This window comes from Sceloporus occidentalis, unplaced genomic scaffold, assembly GCF_023333645.1.
Source record: "Sceloporus occidentalis isolate IW3139 unplaced genomic scaffold, rSceOcc1.0.p SCAF_2, whole genome shotgun sequence".
Taxonomy (NCBI): Eukaryota; Metazoa; Chordata; class Lepidosauria; order Squamata; family Phrynosomatidae; genus Sceloporus; species Sceloporus occidentalis.
This window is the reverse complement of record NW_028316982.1, coordinates 169305886-169325564: the sequence shown is the minus strand read 5'-3', so window position 1 is coordinate 169325564 and position 19679 is coordinate 169305886. Positions and strand designations below refer to the sequence as shown.

At 43.2% G+C, this 19679-nt stretch overlaps 1 protein-coding gene across 1 annotated transcript; it reads left to right on the top strand.

Annotated features, from left to right (window-relative positions):
- The first annotated feature begins 10282 nt into the window (after positions 1-10282).
- LOC149319280 (acetylserotonin O-methyltransferase-like) lies at positions 10283-19419 on the top strand. The gene is made up of 6 exons (XM_089508406.1): positions 10283-10345; positions 10891-11065; positions 12881-13012; positions 17107-17229; positions 19099-19222; positions 19335-19419. Exons 1-6 carry the CDS (start codon positions 10283-10285, stop codon positions 19417-19419), a joined length of 702 nt encoding a protein of 233 aa, XP_089364532.1.
- The last annotated feature ends 260 nt before the right edge of the window (positions 19420-19679 follow it).

Below are 19679 nucleotides of genomic sequence, written 5' to 3'. Positions count from 1 at the left end.
TGGCCTACATTTTGGGCCCATTTAATCATACTGTGCTTTATTGTCTCTTCCTCTGTTTCCAATTCTAATACCATTTTATAAAATCTAGAAATCATTTTCCCTTTTTCTATTATTATCTCCCATTCTAACTTTTGTTTCTCATATCTGATCAATTTTTGGTCCATTTTCCACCTTTCCTTCATTTGCCTAAACAAATACCAGTGACAGTTTATTCCAGCATTTTTCAATTCATCTTGTGTTCTGAATTCTAAATCATTTTGCCCTTCTTTTGTTAATTCTGAGTATCTCATCCATTTCTGTCGGGGGATACTTTCTCTGGCAAAGAAGGCCTCATGAGGCGACCAACTTTTGAGAATTTGTCTACATAGCCTAGGTTTTAGTTTTTCCCATACCTTCAATAATGCCTTCCTAATAACATTGTTTTTACATTCTTTGTGAATCTTGTCCTTCCCATAAAAAACATAGCCATGCCAGCCAAACTTCAAGTTATCCCCCTCTAGATTGGTTAGTTTTTCATCGCTCAATGAGATCCAATCGCTTATCCAAAGCAATGCAGATGCAAAATAATAAGATTTCAAGTTCTGGAGGAGGGAGAAGGTAGTATGTCATGTTGTATGTTAATATTTTGTTCCTAACGTCATGTTTATTGTAATATGTAAAAATGTAATAAAGAATATTTTTAAAAAAGGTAAGATCAGTAGATAACGTCCATGAAAATGTTAGAGCGTTAAAAATGATCAAAGCTTCACTTTTTTAATGAATGTGTGGTAGAAAAAAAAAATCTGTCTTTTTTGTATATCCTAGCTTCATTTAAAGTATTTCTTTATTTCTTCGGCGCGTTACAGACTGCCCAGAAGGGGTGGTCTCGCGCCGCTGCCAGTTGCAGCGTGGAGGAGTCGCAGCAGCCAAACCGCGCGACTCCTCCGCGCTGCAAATAAGAAGCGCCAAAATGGCACTTCTTGTGCCCCGGATGTGACGCTGCGAGGCACTACTTGCGCACTCGCGGCGTCATATCCGGGGCACAGTGTGCGGACGCTATGCGTCCGGCAAGTAATAATGGCAGCGCCCGTGTGTATAGGGCGCCGCCATTATTATGCCCCCATCACATGCTGGGGTGAGGCTGGTGTGGACGCTAGGTCCTCAGTCAACCCCTAGCACGTAACAGGGGCACTGGAAGGGCCCGTCTGTAACGGGCCTTTATTTCATTTGTATGCTGCCTATCTTCCTGGAAGGACCGAAGGTGGCCCACAGATAAGATATTTAAACTCTCAATAAATTCAAAAATGCACACTTTTTGTTACACTGCTGATGCACCTTGGAGCCCAGTGGGTCACATGTGCATCCCAAGCTTTACTTGTTAACTCATAGGATTCCTTGATTCACTTCCCACAGGGTTGTTCTAAAGCTGCTGCTGGGGCTGCCAGAGAAAAGAGCCAGGTACATTAGGGCTGGCACGGAAGAAATAAAAGGCTTTCTACTGACACTCTCTCTCAGTAAAGAGCATTACTGGGATGTGTAACTCTGTGTGTGAAATCCCACCCCACCCAGAGGAAGGAGTATGTGCATGTTGATAGGTACAGTTGTCGTTGTGTGTCTTCAAATTGCTCCTACATATGATATCTCAAAGCAAATCTATCATGGGGTTATCTTGGCATGATTTGTTCAGAGGGAAGATACCAGCAGGTTGGTTGGCAGGACTTGCCCAAGGTCACCCAACTCTGGTCTCCAGAAGTCCTAGTCCAACACTGAGACCAATCACACTAACTCTCATGATGGTCATATATATATCCATCAGGTCAGTACAGTTGGCCCTCCTTATACACAGATTTTTTATATACAGATTCAAGTATCCATGACTTGAAAATATTCCAAAAAAGTAAAAATTTCAAGTATCAAATCTTGATTTTTCCATTTTATATAAGGGACACCATTTTGCTATGCCATTGTATTTAATGGGACTTGAGCATACACAGATTTTGTTATTCACGGGGTTCCTGGAACCAAACCCAAGTGGATAGCAAGGGTCCACTGTATAATAGGTAAGCGGGGAACTCTGTGAGCTCAAAACTGGTGGGGTTGCAAAGATTTTATCTTTAGTATATGATAGTGTTTTGTTTTATTGTTTTGTCCTTGATCATCGATGCTATTCCATCTATTTTCGGCACACAGCTCGGGATGGCACACATATCAACTGGAGAATTTCCTTTTTCCAAACGATAACACCATTCATCTATTCCATGTCTTAATGAGCAATTCAAATCAAATCAAATCAAACTTTATTGCTTTTGACCAAAGGTCATTGCACAGCACAACAATATAACAATACACATAACAATATAACAATATAAAAATACATGGAAGTTATATCTAAAATGCAGGTATCTCGTATCTAGTGTAGAATTTCTAAACAAACAAGCAACAATTGTCATTATGGATTAAAATTTTGTCAAATATAGTCATCACCTTTACAGTTTATGGCTATCCCTGTTATATACTTATTCCTGATTTTTTTTTATTTTTATTTTTATTTTTATTTTATTTTTTTTTATTTTTTGCTACTAAGGCAAACAAAGCTACTTTCCAGGTTACATATTTATTCAGGTCCAATAGAAGATAAAAAAATCATGTCCTGTGGATTTTGACTGGAACTAGTTTCTATGATAGGTGTAATAAACCTTTCTCTTGGTTCTTGGTAGAGAGGACAGAATAACATGTAATGAACAAGGTCCTCTACCTCTTGACAACCATATACACAAGTACGTTCTTTTGGAGGAATACCTCTATATCTTCCGTCTCTGTATGCTGTATCCATCATATTTAATCTTAATTCGGTAAAAGCTTTCCGTAAATTTGCAAATGTTAAACTAACAAAATAATCTGGAAAAATACAAAACTTCTTGAGTTTATAGTATAGGGGGGCATATGAGGACAGATAAGCAGTATGGAGATCTTTTTGTATCGATGTTTCACTTATTATGTTCTTAATAGACTTTATCTGTGCTTCCAATTGGAGTTCATTAATTTCAGCTAATGAAATTCCATATTTGATAATTAATTGTGCGGCCTGATGTACCCAGTTCTTATTGGGCATGCTGTTATTCAATTCTATCAAACATTTCTTTGGAAGTCTATTATTATCCATCCTCTGAACTTTAAGCCAGTAACATAATATTCTCTTATCTATAAGGCTTTCTATACTAAGCATGTTGGTTTCCAATCTAAGCATGGCAGTTGGTGTGTCTCTGGGGAGGCCCAGCAACGACCTCAAGAAGTAATTCTGGGGGGGTTCCAGGTTTATGTTTGGTTTACCTATGGCACCCCAAACCTCTGCCCCATATAGAAACTGTGCCGTTGTTTTGGCTTTATATACTATTAAGGCAGGATTTACTAAGTTTCCCCCTCTAGTTGCCGCCAACTTTAATGTAGCTTTTGCCGATCTGTAGGATTGTACTTTTAAATTTAACAGTTGTTCCTTCCAGGATGTTGTGTCTGAATAAACTAGGCCTAAATATCTAAAAGATTTTACTTGACTTATAACATTTCCATCTAAGTGCCAAACACGTTTTTTTGGGCGTCTTCCAAAGACCATAACCTGGGTTTTGTCATAATTAATTGTCAATTTGTTATTTTTACAGTATGTGGAGAGTTTTGCAAGAAGTCTCCTTAAGCCTACCTCCGTTCTAGAAATCAATACAATATCATCCACGTACATTAACAAAGAAATTTTCATATCAAGAGTTGTGACAGGGGCGTATTGCAAACCCTCCAGATCTTTTACAATGTCATTAATAAAAAAATTAAATAAAAAAGGAGCTAAAATGCAACCTTGTTTAACTCCAACAGATGCATCAATCTTAGGAGTAAGATGTCCTGCCAGGTCCACTTTAACCTGTAACGATGTATCGGAATACAATGACTTTACAAGAAATAATAAACGATGGTCAATATTTGTTTTTCCCAATTTCTGCCACAACAAAGATCTAGAAATCGAATCAAATGCAGATTTCAGGTCAATGAAGGCAACATACAATTTTTGTTTCAGGTTATGAACATATTTGCACATGAGAAAGTTTAACACAAAGCACAAATCAATTGTTGACTTCCCCTTTTGGAAACCAGCTTGTACTTCTCTCAATTGATTATTACTAACTGCCCAGTCTTCAGTTTTTTCCAAGAGGTACCTAGCATATAATTTAGAAGCAATATCCAAGAGACTAATGGGCCTGTAGTTGGCTGGGTCTTCCCTGTCACCTTTTTTATATATTGGGGCAATAATACTCAATTTCCAACCTTCTGGAATGCATCCAGAGCAATTTATATGAGTAAATAATTTTGCTAGGATTGGAGACCAGTATTCCAATTTTGCCCTATATAATTCAATTGGTATCATGTCCTCACTGGGTGCTTTGTTAATAGATTGCTTGGCGATGATTCCTTTAATTTGATTCACGGTGACCTCGGGCCATTCAGGGGTATCTAGTGGTTTGGCAAGACAAATTGATTGCGACAGATCATCTTGAGATTTATAGATGTTGGAGAAATGCCTCTCCCAGTCACTTCCTTGCACTGCGGCCTCCAGTACATATTTTGATGTTCTGGAGCCATGGGCTATTAAACACCAAAATTTCTGTGAGTCTTTTTGAATAGCTGCCTCTCTTAGTTCTTTCCATTGTGCTTCATGGTATTTTTGTTTCTTTTCTTTAAGTAATTTTTTATAATTTTGCCATAATTGGGCTATCTGTTTTGAGGTGTTTCCTTTGGTACCCTTTGGCTTCAATTTTCTAATTTCGTTAACTAGACTTTTTTTAAAACTCTTTACATTCCTGGTCAAACCATGTCTTAGGTTTGGTTCTGGTATTTTTGGGCACATAGGTTGAACATAATAAAGGTTTTATTTGTGATATTAAAGCCTGATATGCGTCTATAATCTGATTTGGTTCTTGCAGGATATTTTCCCTGAGTTTCACAAATTTAGGGGAGTCGAGGGACTTACAGCTCTTCTCCTGAAGTTTGCCATTCCATTTTAACCTCTTACTGCCCAGAATCTCATATTGGGTTTGGTCTGTTACTTTTAAAATATTGTTTGGTGGCATTTGAGGGAGCGACAATTCAAGTGGAAAATGGTCACTCTCGGCTCTTGTAACTACTTTAAATGTATTTCTATCAATTGGAGTGTTGTTGGAGGTTAATATATAATCAATGGTACTGAAGTGGCCTCTGGAGGAAATGTATGTATAATTACCCTCATGGTCTCCCACACCATGCCCATTACACAGCAACAAGTTATGTTTCATTATAAGTTCACAAAGGTGCTTACCAGCTTGATTGTGAATTGTGTCCATGGAAGCTCTCAGGTGAATTTCAGGAATGTCATCAAGAGCTAACCCAAATGCCATTTTACTTGGGGAAGTGACACCTATACGGGCATTAAAGTCACCACCTATAATCACCCAAGAGTTAGGGGTTAAGCTGTCTATCTCTTCAAGCACATGATCAAGAGTTTCCCACAGGAAACTGTTATTGGTGTTGGACTTTAAAGGAGGAATATAAGTACAGATTAAATAGACCGTTTCAGGAAAAATGTTGGTAATGGATAAGACTAAGAAATTTGGGGTGGATAATGATGGATGTTGGAGAACTGAGCCTAACAGTGTGGTTGAAATTAATATTGCTAAACTTCCAGTTGGTCTACCAAACTTTATAGTTTTTAAGGCTGGGGACACATATGTTGAGAATCCTTGTAAGGTGAGTTCGCCCCCATTTTGAACCCATGTTTCTTGTAGAAAAATGATCTCATATGTCTGTAGGAATGCCAAAAAATTATCGTCTTGTACCTTATTTTGCCAACCTGCAATGTTCCATGAAATAAGTCTGGTTGGGGTAGCAATAGGTCAGGAGAGTTTTCCTTGATGCTTACACAATTTAGCTGGTGATTGGATTTCATTAGTTGTTACTACAAGATTATTACCCTTTCTAAAGTAAAAAAATGTCATCAGATTTTGATTTACTATTTGGTGAAGTCTTGTTGATGGTGTTATTTTCTGTTTCTAGCTGTTTTGTATGTCCAGTTGAGATCTTATTTATCTGGGTATTGGGAGATTCACTATTTATATATTCTGCGTCACAAAGCTTATTTAATTGAGCTTGGAGTGAGTTGAGCCTACCTATAATGGCCAATTTGTCAAGCAGAGGGAGTTTCTTAAATGAATTTATTAATCCTTCCTCTTCCGGGATCTCTGTGTCAAGGAGAGTCGGAGAATTCTCCATTTTCTTTTCATGATTCTCTTGGCTATCATCAAGACATATCAAGTCCCCAACATCTGTTTTATTTGATTTATTTTTTTGGCAAACTTCCTTTTTACTTGGATTGATTGGGGGTCTAGTAGAGGATAGGGTATTGGATAGCCAAAGACTCTTCTAACTTCCATCTGGTGATACCAGAGCACATTTCTTAGTTTATAAATTCTTGTTGCAATGAATTCGTTGGTGAACGTTACAAGTGCTCTTGCAGTTTTATAGTTATAAAACAGATATTCTATACTTTCAATGTCTTTAACCCTTAGTATGTTTATCCCGGCAGCTTCCAATAAATAAATGAGATATTCTTTCCTTTGAGGTTCCTGTATTATGCCATATGGTTTTGGGTAATTTATGAAAGCCAATTGTGTTTTTTTCAAGATTAACGTGGGAGGAAAGCTATTAAGTTCTAGACTGGGTTTCTGTGATTCGATTGTCTTAGTCAATTCAGTTTTATTGTCTATGATTTCTTTTTCTTTGTTTAATATCTTCTGCTTATGCTGCTCTGTCATGCAGCTGGGGTCAATCAAACTGTTTGCTTGTGAGAGTTTAATTATGCCTGTTTTCTCGTTTCTAATTATTGTTCTTTCTACTTTCTTTTTTGATTTTTTGATTTTTTGTGATGTTTTAGATTCCAGGATCTTGAACAATCTTTTAAAATTAAAGTTTATAGAACTTTTCATTTTAATAAACTCTTTCTTCTGGTTGTCCGTGTTTAGGGTCTGTATACATTTTTTTCTCTTTTTCCTCCCCCGCTTCATCACATTTTTTTCCAAGTTTTAATTCATGTTGTTTCTTGTTTTTACTTATATTTTTAACAATCTGATTTTGCAATTCAATGTGTTTTGTCACTGTTTTGACCTCCTTAGGTGGTGCTGCTCTTAGGATGCCTTCACCTATCAAGTGACAAATAACCTCGATGCTTGCCTTTATGGAGCTGATTATATTACCATGGGCTTTTAAGATGGTGTATATGTCTTCAATAGGATCTATACTAATGTTATCCTTAGCTGTCTTATTCTCTACTATTTGTTCTGGGTCTGTTTCTCTTATAGTTTCATGATCATTTTGGGTTTCTGCCTCCAAGGCTAATAGCTGTTTCATAATTTTTTCTCTGCGCTCTTGAGACTCAGCTATTATTTTTTCCTCATTTCTTAGTAGTTCATCAAGAGGAGGAAGGTCCTCAAAAAATGACATAAGGCTCTCATCATGGTTTAGATGGCTACTATTTGTTTCAGAGGATGACTTTTCATTTCCCCATTCATGCAATTCACCTGTTATTGCTACCTCAGTGTCTGGGTTGGTTTTAGCAGAGGGAGATTTATCCTTGTTTTTATCAAATCCTGAAATGGGGCTATCTACATTTACTTTTGGTTGGGTCTCATTCTGTTCATTTCCTATTTCATCGGTAGATTTTCCTTTCCCCCTTTGCTTTCTTTCTTTTGTACAATTTGCCTTGACCCTTTTGTTGTCAGCTGTTGTAACATAGGACCACATTAGGTGGTTTGTTACGCTTGCTGTGTCTTTGTTGGATTTACCATTCTTTTTTTGGCTTCTGGTGGAGACCATCTTTAAGCCTGTCACAGATGCTAGTCCCAGCAGGTGGCACCACATGGCACTGAGGGGGATAGGACCACTTTTTGATCTTCCAATAATAAAATTGCCCTTTGAATATGATGACTAACTAATTCCAAATCTAAAATTATTTCCAAACTATAACTAGTCTGCAGATATATTTTTTATAAATTTTGAGGGGGAAAAAATTATTATCAAAGAGATGATAAAATTACAGGAAGAGGTGAATAAAATTAAAATTAACGCTCCTAAATATCCCTTTATGGATAATCCTCTAAAAACACAGAGCATTAACAGTTGAGCTGCTGTTCTCTACTCACTAATAGCGTGGATTAGGCCATTAGAGTTCATTAGAATCTATTGGAGTTTGCGGTGGGGGGGAGGGTTTATACCTTCCTCCCAGCGTCTCTCTCTCTCCCTCTTCCTCAGCTGTGAGCCTGGCTGCTGCTGTGCTGCCGCTGATGGAGTTTGCGGTGGGGAGCAATTCTCTTACCCTTACAGTTCATATGAAGTCCACACACCTTTAGAGTTCACATGACGTTCAAACTTTTTCTTTCTGACACTGCTAACTAATTCTTTTTATATGTGCATGTGTGTTATTAACTCTCTCTCTCTCTCTCTCTTTCTCTCTGTTGAATCCAAATATTACTTCTCTCACAAACTGTTTTTCTACTTTGACAATTCTCTCTTAGAGGAGTTCAAAAAGTTTATGTTTCTGCCTCATTCTTGGAATTTACAGGGCTCTTGATGATGACGTTCGCCCATTGCAGCTCTTCCTTTTTATTCCAACCATACATTGCAACATTTTACAAATGTCCAAAATTGTTAAATTTAAACTTTTGCTATCAAATACAATTTGTTGTATATTGTTTTTATGGAAATTTTATGTGTATTGTATTATTACTTTGATTTTGCAATGGCCATTGCCAAAAGCAATAAAGTACTGTATGTATGTATGTAAATGAAAACTGGGACACATGGGGCCATACAACAGCAGAGCATAGTAAAAATAGGAAAAGTTACTAATGAAGAAGAATGCACAATCTATGGGGGGCTGCATTAGTTTGCTTTTTCCTGAGCCCACTGGGAAGGTCAAGTACCTACACCCTCTGCTTTTATCCTCTCCCTCTCTGGGTTGCAGTACTGAGGAAAAAATTACAGCACTTTGAACTCCGTTTACAGCAACTGCAGTAAACTGAGGAGAAAAGTGGAGAGGAGATAGAAACTGGGGCATTTTAAATGCAGCTGAAAAAGTGGAACAGATGAATTGGGGCAGTTGGAGCGCTGCACTCACTTTTTCTATAAATGTCAAAAGTATCTGAAGGCCCTCAGAATGTGGTCCTCTTCTCTAACTTATTCCCACAACCAAGTAATGAAGCCCATTATTAAGAACTAGCATACTTCAGAGCTTCTTCACTGGAAATATTGTGTCCAGTGCTCTCATCTTATAGAGTGCTTATCTGGCTAAATGGTTTCCCTTCACTTTTGAGTCATTTCATGGAGGTAAAATGTTTGCAGTGTTATTTTATATTTGCAACAGCTTGACGTTTAATGTCTGAGTGACCTGCTTCTAGTATGAACTACAGGGGTAAAAAAACCCCTACTGTTGCCCTCCATACAGTGGGCCCTCCTAATCCAAGAGCTTGCCATCCATGGATTTGAACATCTGCAAATGGAAAGCCCCCATTGTCCCCACTGGTGGCACGCAAGCACTGCACCCCCATTGGGGATAAAAGTTTATTGCCCCCTCTTTCTCCCTTCCCTCCTTCTGTCCTTCCTTCCCTTCTCCCCCTTCCTTCCTTCCTTCCTTCCTTCCTTCCTTCCTTCCTTTCGACCCAGCATGGCTTTGGGGATGGAGTCTACTGCCCAGTTAGCCTGGGCCGGGGCTGGGCCTTGAGTCTCAGAGCCCCATCCACAGGCCCAACACTTGAGATGGAGTCTCTGGGCTCTGAGACTCAAGCCATGGCCCTGGCCCCGGCCTCGGCTCCTGACCCTGGCTCCCCATTGGCCAGAAGAAGCCAGCACTAGGGCCAGGGCTTGGGTTTGGGAGTCCACAGGCTCCGTCCCAGGTGCTAGGCTTGGTGACGGGGTTCCAAACTCAAGCCCTGGCCCCAGCCCTGGCCCTGGCCCCAGCTGACTGGGCAGTAGACTCCACCCTCAAAGCCAACTCAAGTCAGAAGATTGGGAGGAAGAAGGAATGATGTCAGGAATGAGGGAGGGGGAAAAGGGAAGGAAGGAGGGAGGGAGGAGGGGAGAGGGGCAGAGGGACTTTTGTGCCATTGGCCCTAATGGTCACATCACCATCAAGGACAATGGGCTTGAGCATCTGTGGATACTGAGGGCCCACTGTATAAGGAGTACTCCTGGCTGCTTAACGCATGTCTTTCTGCAAAATTTTACTGATGAGGGCATGGGGGGACCAAACACAAGATTCTCAAATTATCAGGTGGAGTATGGTGGTCCTACTGTTTGGGTAGATGGGATTCAGCCTACATCCACCCACAGACACTTCCCACTCAGCTAAAGAACAGAAGTTTTACTTAGACCTTGAAAGGAAAAAGGCTGGGAAGCAATTAGGAAAGGGATGGAGGCTCTGGTTCCTTGGTATTGTCTTTTGTGACTCTGACTGCATATTTCATCTCTTGCACAACTCTGCATTTCTCCCCCAAAGAAATCATCTTCGGCAAGCACTGTCCAGAATAGCCTTGAATTCAGAGAGGTCTCTACATTTCACTGACATACTAAAAAGTGGCTGATGGGAACTGCAGAGCTTTGAATAGGATTCTCCACTATCTTCTTGATTTAGCAGTAGTTTTTGTGTAACAAAAGCATCTCCTGTCTTCCTTAAAGGTGTCCATATTTTAGTACTGTATTGTATTTGGTCACTGTTATTTTATAAACAAAGACTGTTTGTTAGTCTGTTACAAATTTTAAAATGGGTCATATCAGCAACAACAGAAAGAAAATTAACTTTTATAACTGCCAAGTATCTGAACACATTATTCCTTTTGTTTGCAGATTATGTTTACTGCCTGTGAATTGGGAGTATTTGATCTGCTGTTGGAGTCTGAAGAAACTCTGACCTCCACAGTTATCGCTGAACGCCTGGGCACCAGCCATGTAGGAATGGAGAGGCTGTTGGAGGTCTGTGTGGGTTTAAAGTTACTAAGAATGGAGAAGAAGGACAATGAAGGTAACCATATCAGAGGAAGGAAGCAACTTGGGTTGCCTCTTGGGACCAGTCTATATGTGTGTATTTTATGGAATTTGATTGCAAATTTTCATACTTTCAAATCAGTTCCTATTGTCTGCTCTTCTGACCAAATTCCTCCCTGTTCACATGTATGTGATTTCTGTCAGCCACACAGTATTAAAAAAAAAATCGATGTAGACAAATGCAATTCTGATTCCATTATCATGTATCCCCCCTTAATAACACTCATCTACCCATCTGGCCACCCATCCGCTTACCCTCTGCCATGCAAGGACATCCACACAACTGATAATGCTACAGTAAAAGTATGGCTGGAACATATTCTATTTGCTTTCTACCAGGAGAATTTTCATTGTGTAGACTGGCCCTTGGTGACAATATGCTGCATTCATTAGTAGTAGGATTGCCAGTCCACAAACACCTAGGCCCTGAGGCTACTAGGCCAAACTTTGTTGCCTAGGGAAGTCCCTGGTTATCCTCAGGGCCTGGGCCTGGGCCTGGGATGATCATCAAGTACTAGCCACAGCTGCTCACAGCTTGCCATTCAAACACACACAGAGATAACATATATCTTCCATTTTGGAAATTAAGCCTTAGTTAAAAGAGCTGCTCACAGATTCTTCCCTCTCCTCTCCTTAGGGAGACAAGGAACCTTTAAATCTAGCGTACTTGCTCCTAGCCAGATACTGCATGCAGATGGTGCTCAAAGGCTGAGCCACTCTGACACAACAACTGGAATGAAAGGAGGAAACTAAGGGGCAGTACAGGACTAGGGCTAGATGAGGCTGGGCATTGACATGCCTAGAAGCCCTAGTCTGGCGGCACCCTGCCATCGTGGCTCACCCCTGTCCACATGGGGGGGGGCGCTCCAAGATTATGTGAGCATGATGCAGCGCCCAAACGATGCTGGCCGGAAGGGGTGCGTTCACAGTGAGTGAGTGCACCAATCACGCCCGTTCCAGGAAGCTGCTTTCAGTAGCTTCTTTTTGCTCCTGAGAGGGAGTGGATCATTGCTGCACTATTTGGTTGCTGCGGTAACAATCCATGCCAAACAGGAACAGTGTTTCTCTGCCCGTCTGTTGAGCCCCTATGTAAGTAAATCATGATCCACCTAAAGCATGTTGGCAAGTTTCAGCAACCTATGAGTTAATCCTTGCAAATTTCCCCTTGCCTAGACTTGAGTCCCTCAAAATTGGAAAATGTGCACCTTTGTTTCCCCCCTGGAGATGATTACTGAAAACTGGAGACTCAGGACAAGGACCTGAGATCTGGCATCCCTTTGTTATCTTCAGGTTATTTATGATTTATGGGATTTTAAGGGGAAAATATGTTCAAAGGGGTTTGGCTTTGCCTTCCTATAAAGCTGAAAGAGTGTGACTTTCCCTAGATCGCCCAGTGGGTTTCCATGAATTCCAAGTGGTAATTCAGTTGAAGAGCAGACAGCTGGGAAGAAGTGGTGCAAGGCCGCTCCGGCCACTATCAGGCTGGGATTATGGCGACCAGATGGCCTACTCCCAAAGCTGCACCATCAGGAGCAGGATTATCCTGGCTCATTTTTGCTCTGTTCCAAAAGACTAGAGTGTGACATAAGAGTGGCTTTGGGCTGCATTGGGAGTGTGCATCGTCTAAATGTCACACCCACAAAGCAGCTGAAAGTCGCTCCCCCCACCCACCTGTCTGGGCCCACATTGCTCAAACCACTACACCATGCTGGCTTTCCCTACTTGTTACCTATCTGTTATTCTCCTTCTCTCACGGTTTTACAACGTAATGTTTTGTCTTGTTTATTTTAAGGTCTTCATGGAAACACAGAACTTGCCAACCTCTGCCTTGCTAAATCAAGCCCAAAGTCCCAGTATCAATACATGAAGTTACTCTCTGAGATCTCCTATCCAAGTTTGCAATATTTGGCAGAGGCTGTGAGGTGAGGAATAAACACACCCTCTCAAGGGTAGGAACTTTGCTATATGTTGTGAAGTTTACTTTGTCTTATAGCAAATGTATGAGTGAGAGATCTCCAAGTGACCCATTTATTAACAGCTCTGCTCAGGTTTTGAAAAAAACAGAGCTGCAAGCTCCACTGCTGAGTCAATTGATCTGTATTGCAATCTTCCTCTTCTTTTTTCTGTCTTCAACTTTATCACTCTTTCTAATGAAACATCTCTTCTTGTGACATACCCAAAATACAATAGCCACAGTTTAGTCTTTATGGCTTAAAGTGAGAGTTCAGGATTGATTTGCTCTATGATTTGTTATTTATCTTTTTGGCAATCCATGGTATCCATAAATCTCTAATGATGTGATATATAGTGACCCTCCCCCACTTTCTGTCAGCTTTCTTTCTTGTCCAGCTTTACATCTGTACATAAAAATAGAAAATATCTATTGACGGAAATGATGTGAATGATTATGACATTGTTGTTTAACAATGTACCCCAAAACCATTGGACAGGATGAGTTTTTATGAACACATCAGGGATGAAAGGGAATATGGTCTTCTTTGATCTAGTTGCCTAAACTCATCTTTGATATTCAGTTTTTGTAAGAAATGCAGAGTGTGTAGATTGATGCACCCTCTTATCAAGCTCCTTCACACATTATTTTCAGACTTCCCCGTGACTAAAATATACATGCTATATTAACAATAATACCTTTTCTGATTTTTCCTAAGCCATCGCAGCCTTTGTTGCTGGCCTCCAGCAATTTGATATAGCTGGATCATGGGGATACTGGGACACCTAAAATACATAAATCTCTAGTCCAGCACTATCTCATGATGACTTTTTGTCTTCTTCTGACAACTTTCTTCCTTATCCAGATTTTACATCTATACATAAAAATAGAACATAATATGATGTGGATAATTTTGACACTGATATTCAACAACGTATCTTTACATTTGAGGATTTACTTAATTCCTTCTTAACTGCCCTTCACTAGTCTTCTGATATCTTGAGAGAGTCTCCATTCTAAATTATGACTGAGAAAAGTTATAGACAATCTTTAATAATTTCATTGTCTTCATTATGAGTTTAAAGTTATGTCTTCTGCAGTTATAATAATAATAATAATAATAATAATTTGTTTTATTTATATACCGCTATTCCAAAGATCATAGCGGTGAACAGCAAGTAAGCTAATTAGCAAGTAAGCTAATTTGCCCCCAACAGTCTGGGTACTCATTTTAGCGACCTCGGAAGGATGCAAGCCTGAGTCGAGCTTGGGCCCTTTTGCTGGTCTTGAACTCACAACCTTGTGGTTTTGAGTGAATGGCTGCAGTACAGGCATTTAACCACTGCGCCACCAGGGCTCCTGGTTATGTTTTTGCCTTCATAATAATTGGCTGTACTCCTCTTTTAACACTGTCTCCTAAAATTTTGTTCAATAGTTGTTCTTACTAGCTTCTATTTATATGGTATCTTCTGCTTAGCATAATCTTCTGATCTTTCTTTTGCCAATTTTCACATCTTTCACTGAAGTCCAATTTCACTTTTCAGACAATATCTTCCACATATAAGTTATACAAATAGGGTGATGAAATGCACCTAATAATTTTACCAGTTAGAATCTATTCTGCTGCATCCCAGGAGTGGCCTCTTGTCCAGAGTATAGGTTGAACATCAGGACAATCAAATGATGTGGCACAACCATCTTTCAGAGAGAGAGCCATACTTTTTTATGATCTATGCCAGGGGTAGGCAACCTTTTTGAGCCAGGGGTTGGGTTGCTGTCCCTCAGACAACTGGGGGGGGGCGAAGCCGGGGGGTGGACCTTCCACCCCCTGGGGGCGGGGCCGCATGCCATGGGTGGAGCCTCCACCCTCTGGGGCGGAGCTCCAACCCTTCGGGGTGGAGCTCCCACCCCCAGGGCGGAGCTCCCACCCCGGGGGCGGAGCTTCCACCCCGGGGGCGGAGCTTCCACCCCCAGGGGCCAGGCCACCTCCTCTTTGCCGGCCCCTGACGCCAGAGGCCTGCTGCCGTCGCAGGAGCCCTCCTGGAGGGACCCAGCGACGGCAACTGGCCACCCAGGGGCCTGCTGCTGCCGCCGGAGCCCTCCTGGAGGGGCCCTGCAACAGCAACTGGCCTCCCAGGGGCCCGCTGCCACTGCCAGAGCCCTCCTGGAGGACCCCAGAGAAGGCAACGGGCCTCTGGGAGGCCCGCTGCTGCTGCACGAGCCCTCCTGGAGGGCCCCAGCGAAGGCAACGGGCCTCCAAGAGGCCCACTGCCGCCACCGGAGCCCTCCTGGAGGGCCCCAGCGACGGCAACTGGCCTCCCAGGGGCCCGTTGCCGCCGTCGGAGCCCTGGGCGCCGCCATTTCCCCCCCAAAATGGTGGTGAAATCTCACACGACCTTCCCTGAGGTCGCGTGAGACTTCACTGCCATTTTCCCCCAAAATGGCGGCACCCAGAGCAGCGAAAAGCCGCAACTGGCGGCAGCGGCAGGAGCAGCCGGGGGCGGCTCAAAGGCCTCGACGGGCCACATCTGGCCCGCGGGCCGGAGGTTGCCGACCCCTGATCTATGCAGTCGAAAGCTTTGATATAATCCAGGGGTTGGCAACCTCCGGCCTGCGGGCCGGATGTGGCCCGCGGAGGCCTGGCGACCAGCCCCTGGCTGCTGTTGCTGCTGCCACCACCGCCGCCCGTTGCGGCTTTTCACAGCTCTGGGTGCCGCCATTTTGCTGTCGCTGGGGCCCTCCAGGAGGGTTCTGACGGCGGCAGCAGGCCCCTGGGAGTCCCGTTGCCTTTGCTGGGGCCCTCCAGGAGGGCTCCGGCGGCGGCAGGGGGCCTCTGGGTGGCCCTTTGCCGTCGCTGGGGCCCTCCAGGAGGGCTCCTGCAATGGCAGCGGGCCTCCCAGAGGCCCGTTGCCTTCGCTGGGGTCCTCCAGGAGGGCTCCGTCGGAGGCAGCGGGCCCCTGGGAAGCCCGTTGCCTTCACTGGGGCCTCCAAGAGGGCTCCGACGGCAGCAGCGGGCCCCTGGAAGGCCAGTTGCCGTCGCTGGGGCCCTCCAGGAGGGCTCCTGCGACGGCAGCATGCCCCTGGGAGGCCATTTGCTGTTGCTGGGGCCCTCCAGGAGGGCTCCTGCAAAGGCAGCAGGCCTCCCAGAGGCCCGTTGCCTTCGCTGGGGTCCTCCAGGAGAGCTCTGGCGGCGGCGGCGGGCCTCTGGGAGGCCAGCTGCCATCGCAGGGGCCCTCCAGGAGGGCTCCGATGGTGGCAGCGGGCCCCTGGGAAGCCAGTTGCCATCGCTGGGGCCCTCCAGGAGGGCTCCGATGGCGGCAGCGGGCCCCTGGGAGGCCAGTTGCTGTCGCTGGGGCCCTTCAGGAGGGCTCCTGCGGCGGCGGCGGGCCTCTGGCGTCAGGGGCCGGCAAAGATGCGGAGGCCTCCAGCGCTGGCGGTCCCCGCCGGCTCTTTCCCAGCCTCTGACAGGGCCTGGGGCCCCATCAGGGGCCGGCAAAGAGGAGGTGGCCTGGCCCCTGGGGGTGGAAGCTCCGCCCTTTCAACAATGGTAAAGTAAAATTCTGCTCTCAAACCAGCATGCTTCTGTACATGGAATGTCATTAGGACTTTTGTCCTTTCCTACAGGCAATAAATCTTCTTGGTTTATACAATATCTGTGACTATCTGTAGATTTAAGCAGCAACAGATTGAAATGAAGAAACTTCTCTTTAAACCTGGATTGATTACAGCCAGGCCGAGAAACTATACCAGGGCAGTAGAGAAAGTTGTGGTGAGGAGGCCTGGACACCAGGTGAACATTCTTCCTGTTTCAGCAGATATAATGCATGCCTGTTACCCAGGACTTGCCACTATAGGTCTTCAGCTGCCCTAGGGCTGTTTCTCAGCCTGGCTACTGTTGAGTGCAAGTAATTTAAAATTTTACATGCTGACTAGAGCATCCTCATTTTTTGGTATACTCAGAGAGTCCTGGAATCAAACCCTCATGGATACTGGGAACACATTGTACTGCTAAATAAAAATAGCATATTACAAAAGGTAGAAATAATTTGTCTCTTCCTATATGACAGGTGATTTTTTTAATGATCCAGTCCCTGAAGCTGATCTGTATATATTGGCTAGAATTCTCCATGACTGGGACGATGAGATGTGTTTGACTCTACTAACTAAACTACACAAGGCTTGTAAACCTGGTATGTGTGCTTGGATAGTATAAGATGAGGACAAGGCTTCTCTTTGCTGCCTCTGATGAAGAAGTGAGCACTCATCAAGCCTCTGATGGACAAAGTCTAGCTATATGTATTGTTTTTAATTTGTTTGCTGGAGTTTCAGTTTCTCAAATGTTGAGAAAAAGCATGCTGTCCACAGCAATTAGCAGCAATAATGCAGGGTTTGAGGTATGATTCTTTTCCAGCCTTATATGCAGGGAACAGAGATTCAACCTTCGGCTTTTTGCATTCCAAGCAGGAGCTCTACCACTGAGCTACTCTTCCCCCCCCCCCCCCCCCATTGAAATCTTCTTTGGGTTCTCTAGAGGTATCCTTCATTCTTCCAATGTCTTCCAAGTATCAAGTGAATGCAACATTCTCAGGCCCATTATCTGCATTATCCCCAGAAGCAGCAGTTAATGAGTCATAATCGATAGAAAGTTTTCAACATCTAATTTGAGGTGGGATCAAATTATTCTGTTTTGAGAATCAGTTAAAGGAGGTATGGGCAAACTGCATTACTCCATATACAGGAGTCATACCTTCTGTCATCCTTCATGAGCACAGCTAATGGTGAAGAATGCTGAAGTTGCAATCAAACAGCATCTGGGCCTGGGTAACAATGAGAGTGTGTATAAGACTGCATTGCAAGAATTTTGTTCCTAAGTGGTTATCAGAGCCATCATGTCCTACAGGCAATCCTGGCCCTTTCCCAGACATCTAGAACCTGCAGAGTGCATGTTTGTGTGTTTGTGTGTGTATTTGCAAGAGTGGGAACATTCTATATGAGCTCTTGTAGAGGAGGGGTACACTAACTGTAACTTTTTCCTGTATGCACTCCAAAGTTGGAGGGAAGCCACTAGTCTGGACTGCAGGGGAATAACCATTGCTTTACTAGACACTCGCATGGGGGTTAAACCGCTCCCCAGCGCATTCTAACGGGGGCGAGCGGGGGCGCGCACGGAACGCGATGGGCACCGGATGGGGCCCAAAACGTGACTTTATCGCACGGGGGGCCGCCGCCGCCACACGTTCCCATCGCGTCCCAATTCGGTTCCAGAGGTCGTCATTTCTGGGAACTGTTTCAAAGCGTCCCCAGAAATGGCGCCCTCTGGAATCGAATTGGGACGCGATGGGAACGCGCGGCGATGGCGGCGGCGTCCCCCCATGCTATAAAGTCGTGTTTTGGGCCCCATCCGGTGCCCATCGCATTCCGTGCGCGCCCCCGTTAGAACGCGCTGGGGAGCGGTTTAACTCCCATGCGATAAACTTCCATGAGAAATCGCAGTCTCAGTATACAGTCAGCTCCCCACATTCACTGTTTACCCTTTTGTGGATTTGATGATCTGTGGATTTGATTAGCATGTTCTCTCTAGGAATCTCTAAGTCCTCCACCATGATTCTTTGGCCATCTTCCATCATAGAGCCATGCTTTAGGACCTAGAAATTCTTAAAGAATAAAATAGCATTTGTAGTTTTTATTTATATTCACCTATATTTGTGGTTTTCTACTTTTGTGAGGGGGGGGCTATGCCTGTGAATGTGAGGGGCTGACCATAGTTGCTTGCTATTCCCATCTCACTCTCCAAATGATCCCTCCAATGATCATGAGATCTCCCTGGGTAGAAACAGGAGGATTAAGAATTCCCATGTATATGTGCTGAGGTGTGCAATCATGTACATGGAGAGGTCACTGTGAGCCAGAAACCTTGAGCAAAGCTTGAGTAGATATGTTCCAAACATTTCTTCATTCTTTGTACACTGGCACACATTTCTCAAGTATTTTTCATGCGAGGAATCAGTTCAAAATATTTGCAGAATTAGGTAATGCTATCTTCTTTTTCCAATTAACAGGTGGTGGTGTATTATTATTGGAGACATTTCTCAATGAAGACAGAAGTGGACCTATAGAAGCCCATATCTACTCCATAGCGATGCTACTTTATACTGAAGGAAAAGAACGGACCCTATCTGAGTATATTATTATTATTATTATTATTATTATTATTATTATTAACTTTTATCTATGAAGCGCTATAAATTTACACAGCGCTGTACATGCAATCTTTTTAGTTAGACGGTTCCCTGCCCTCGGGCCTTCTTGGTGCAGCTGGTTTCAATGAGATTCAGTTCAAGAAAAGAACACTCTTGGATGTTGTTTTTGGGAGAAAATAATCTCTTCTTCATTTTTATTCCAGACCTTAGGGGTGGGAAAGTTTCAACTCATTGGATGTTGTTGGAGTCTGATTCTTATCAGACCCAACCTATTTTACCATATGATGAGAGTAGAAGTTCAATCAAAGATAAAGAAACCAGGTGAGGGGATAGAAGAAGAGAAAATGATGGGTAAATGGGGAAGGAATTAAAAAGCAAATGAGAGAAAAAAGAGTAAGGGGAAAAAAGACACACAACTAATAAACAGTAGGGATTTGACC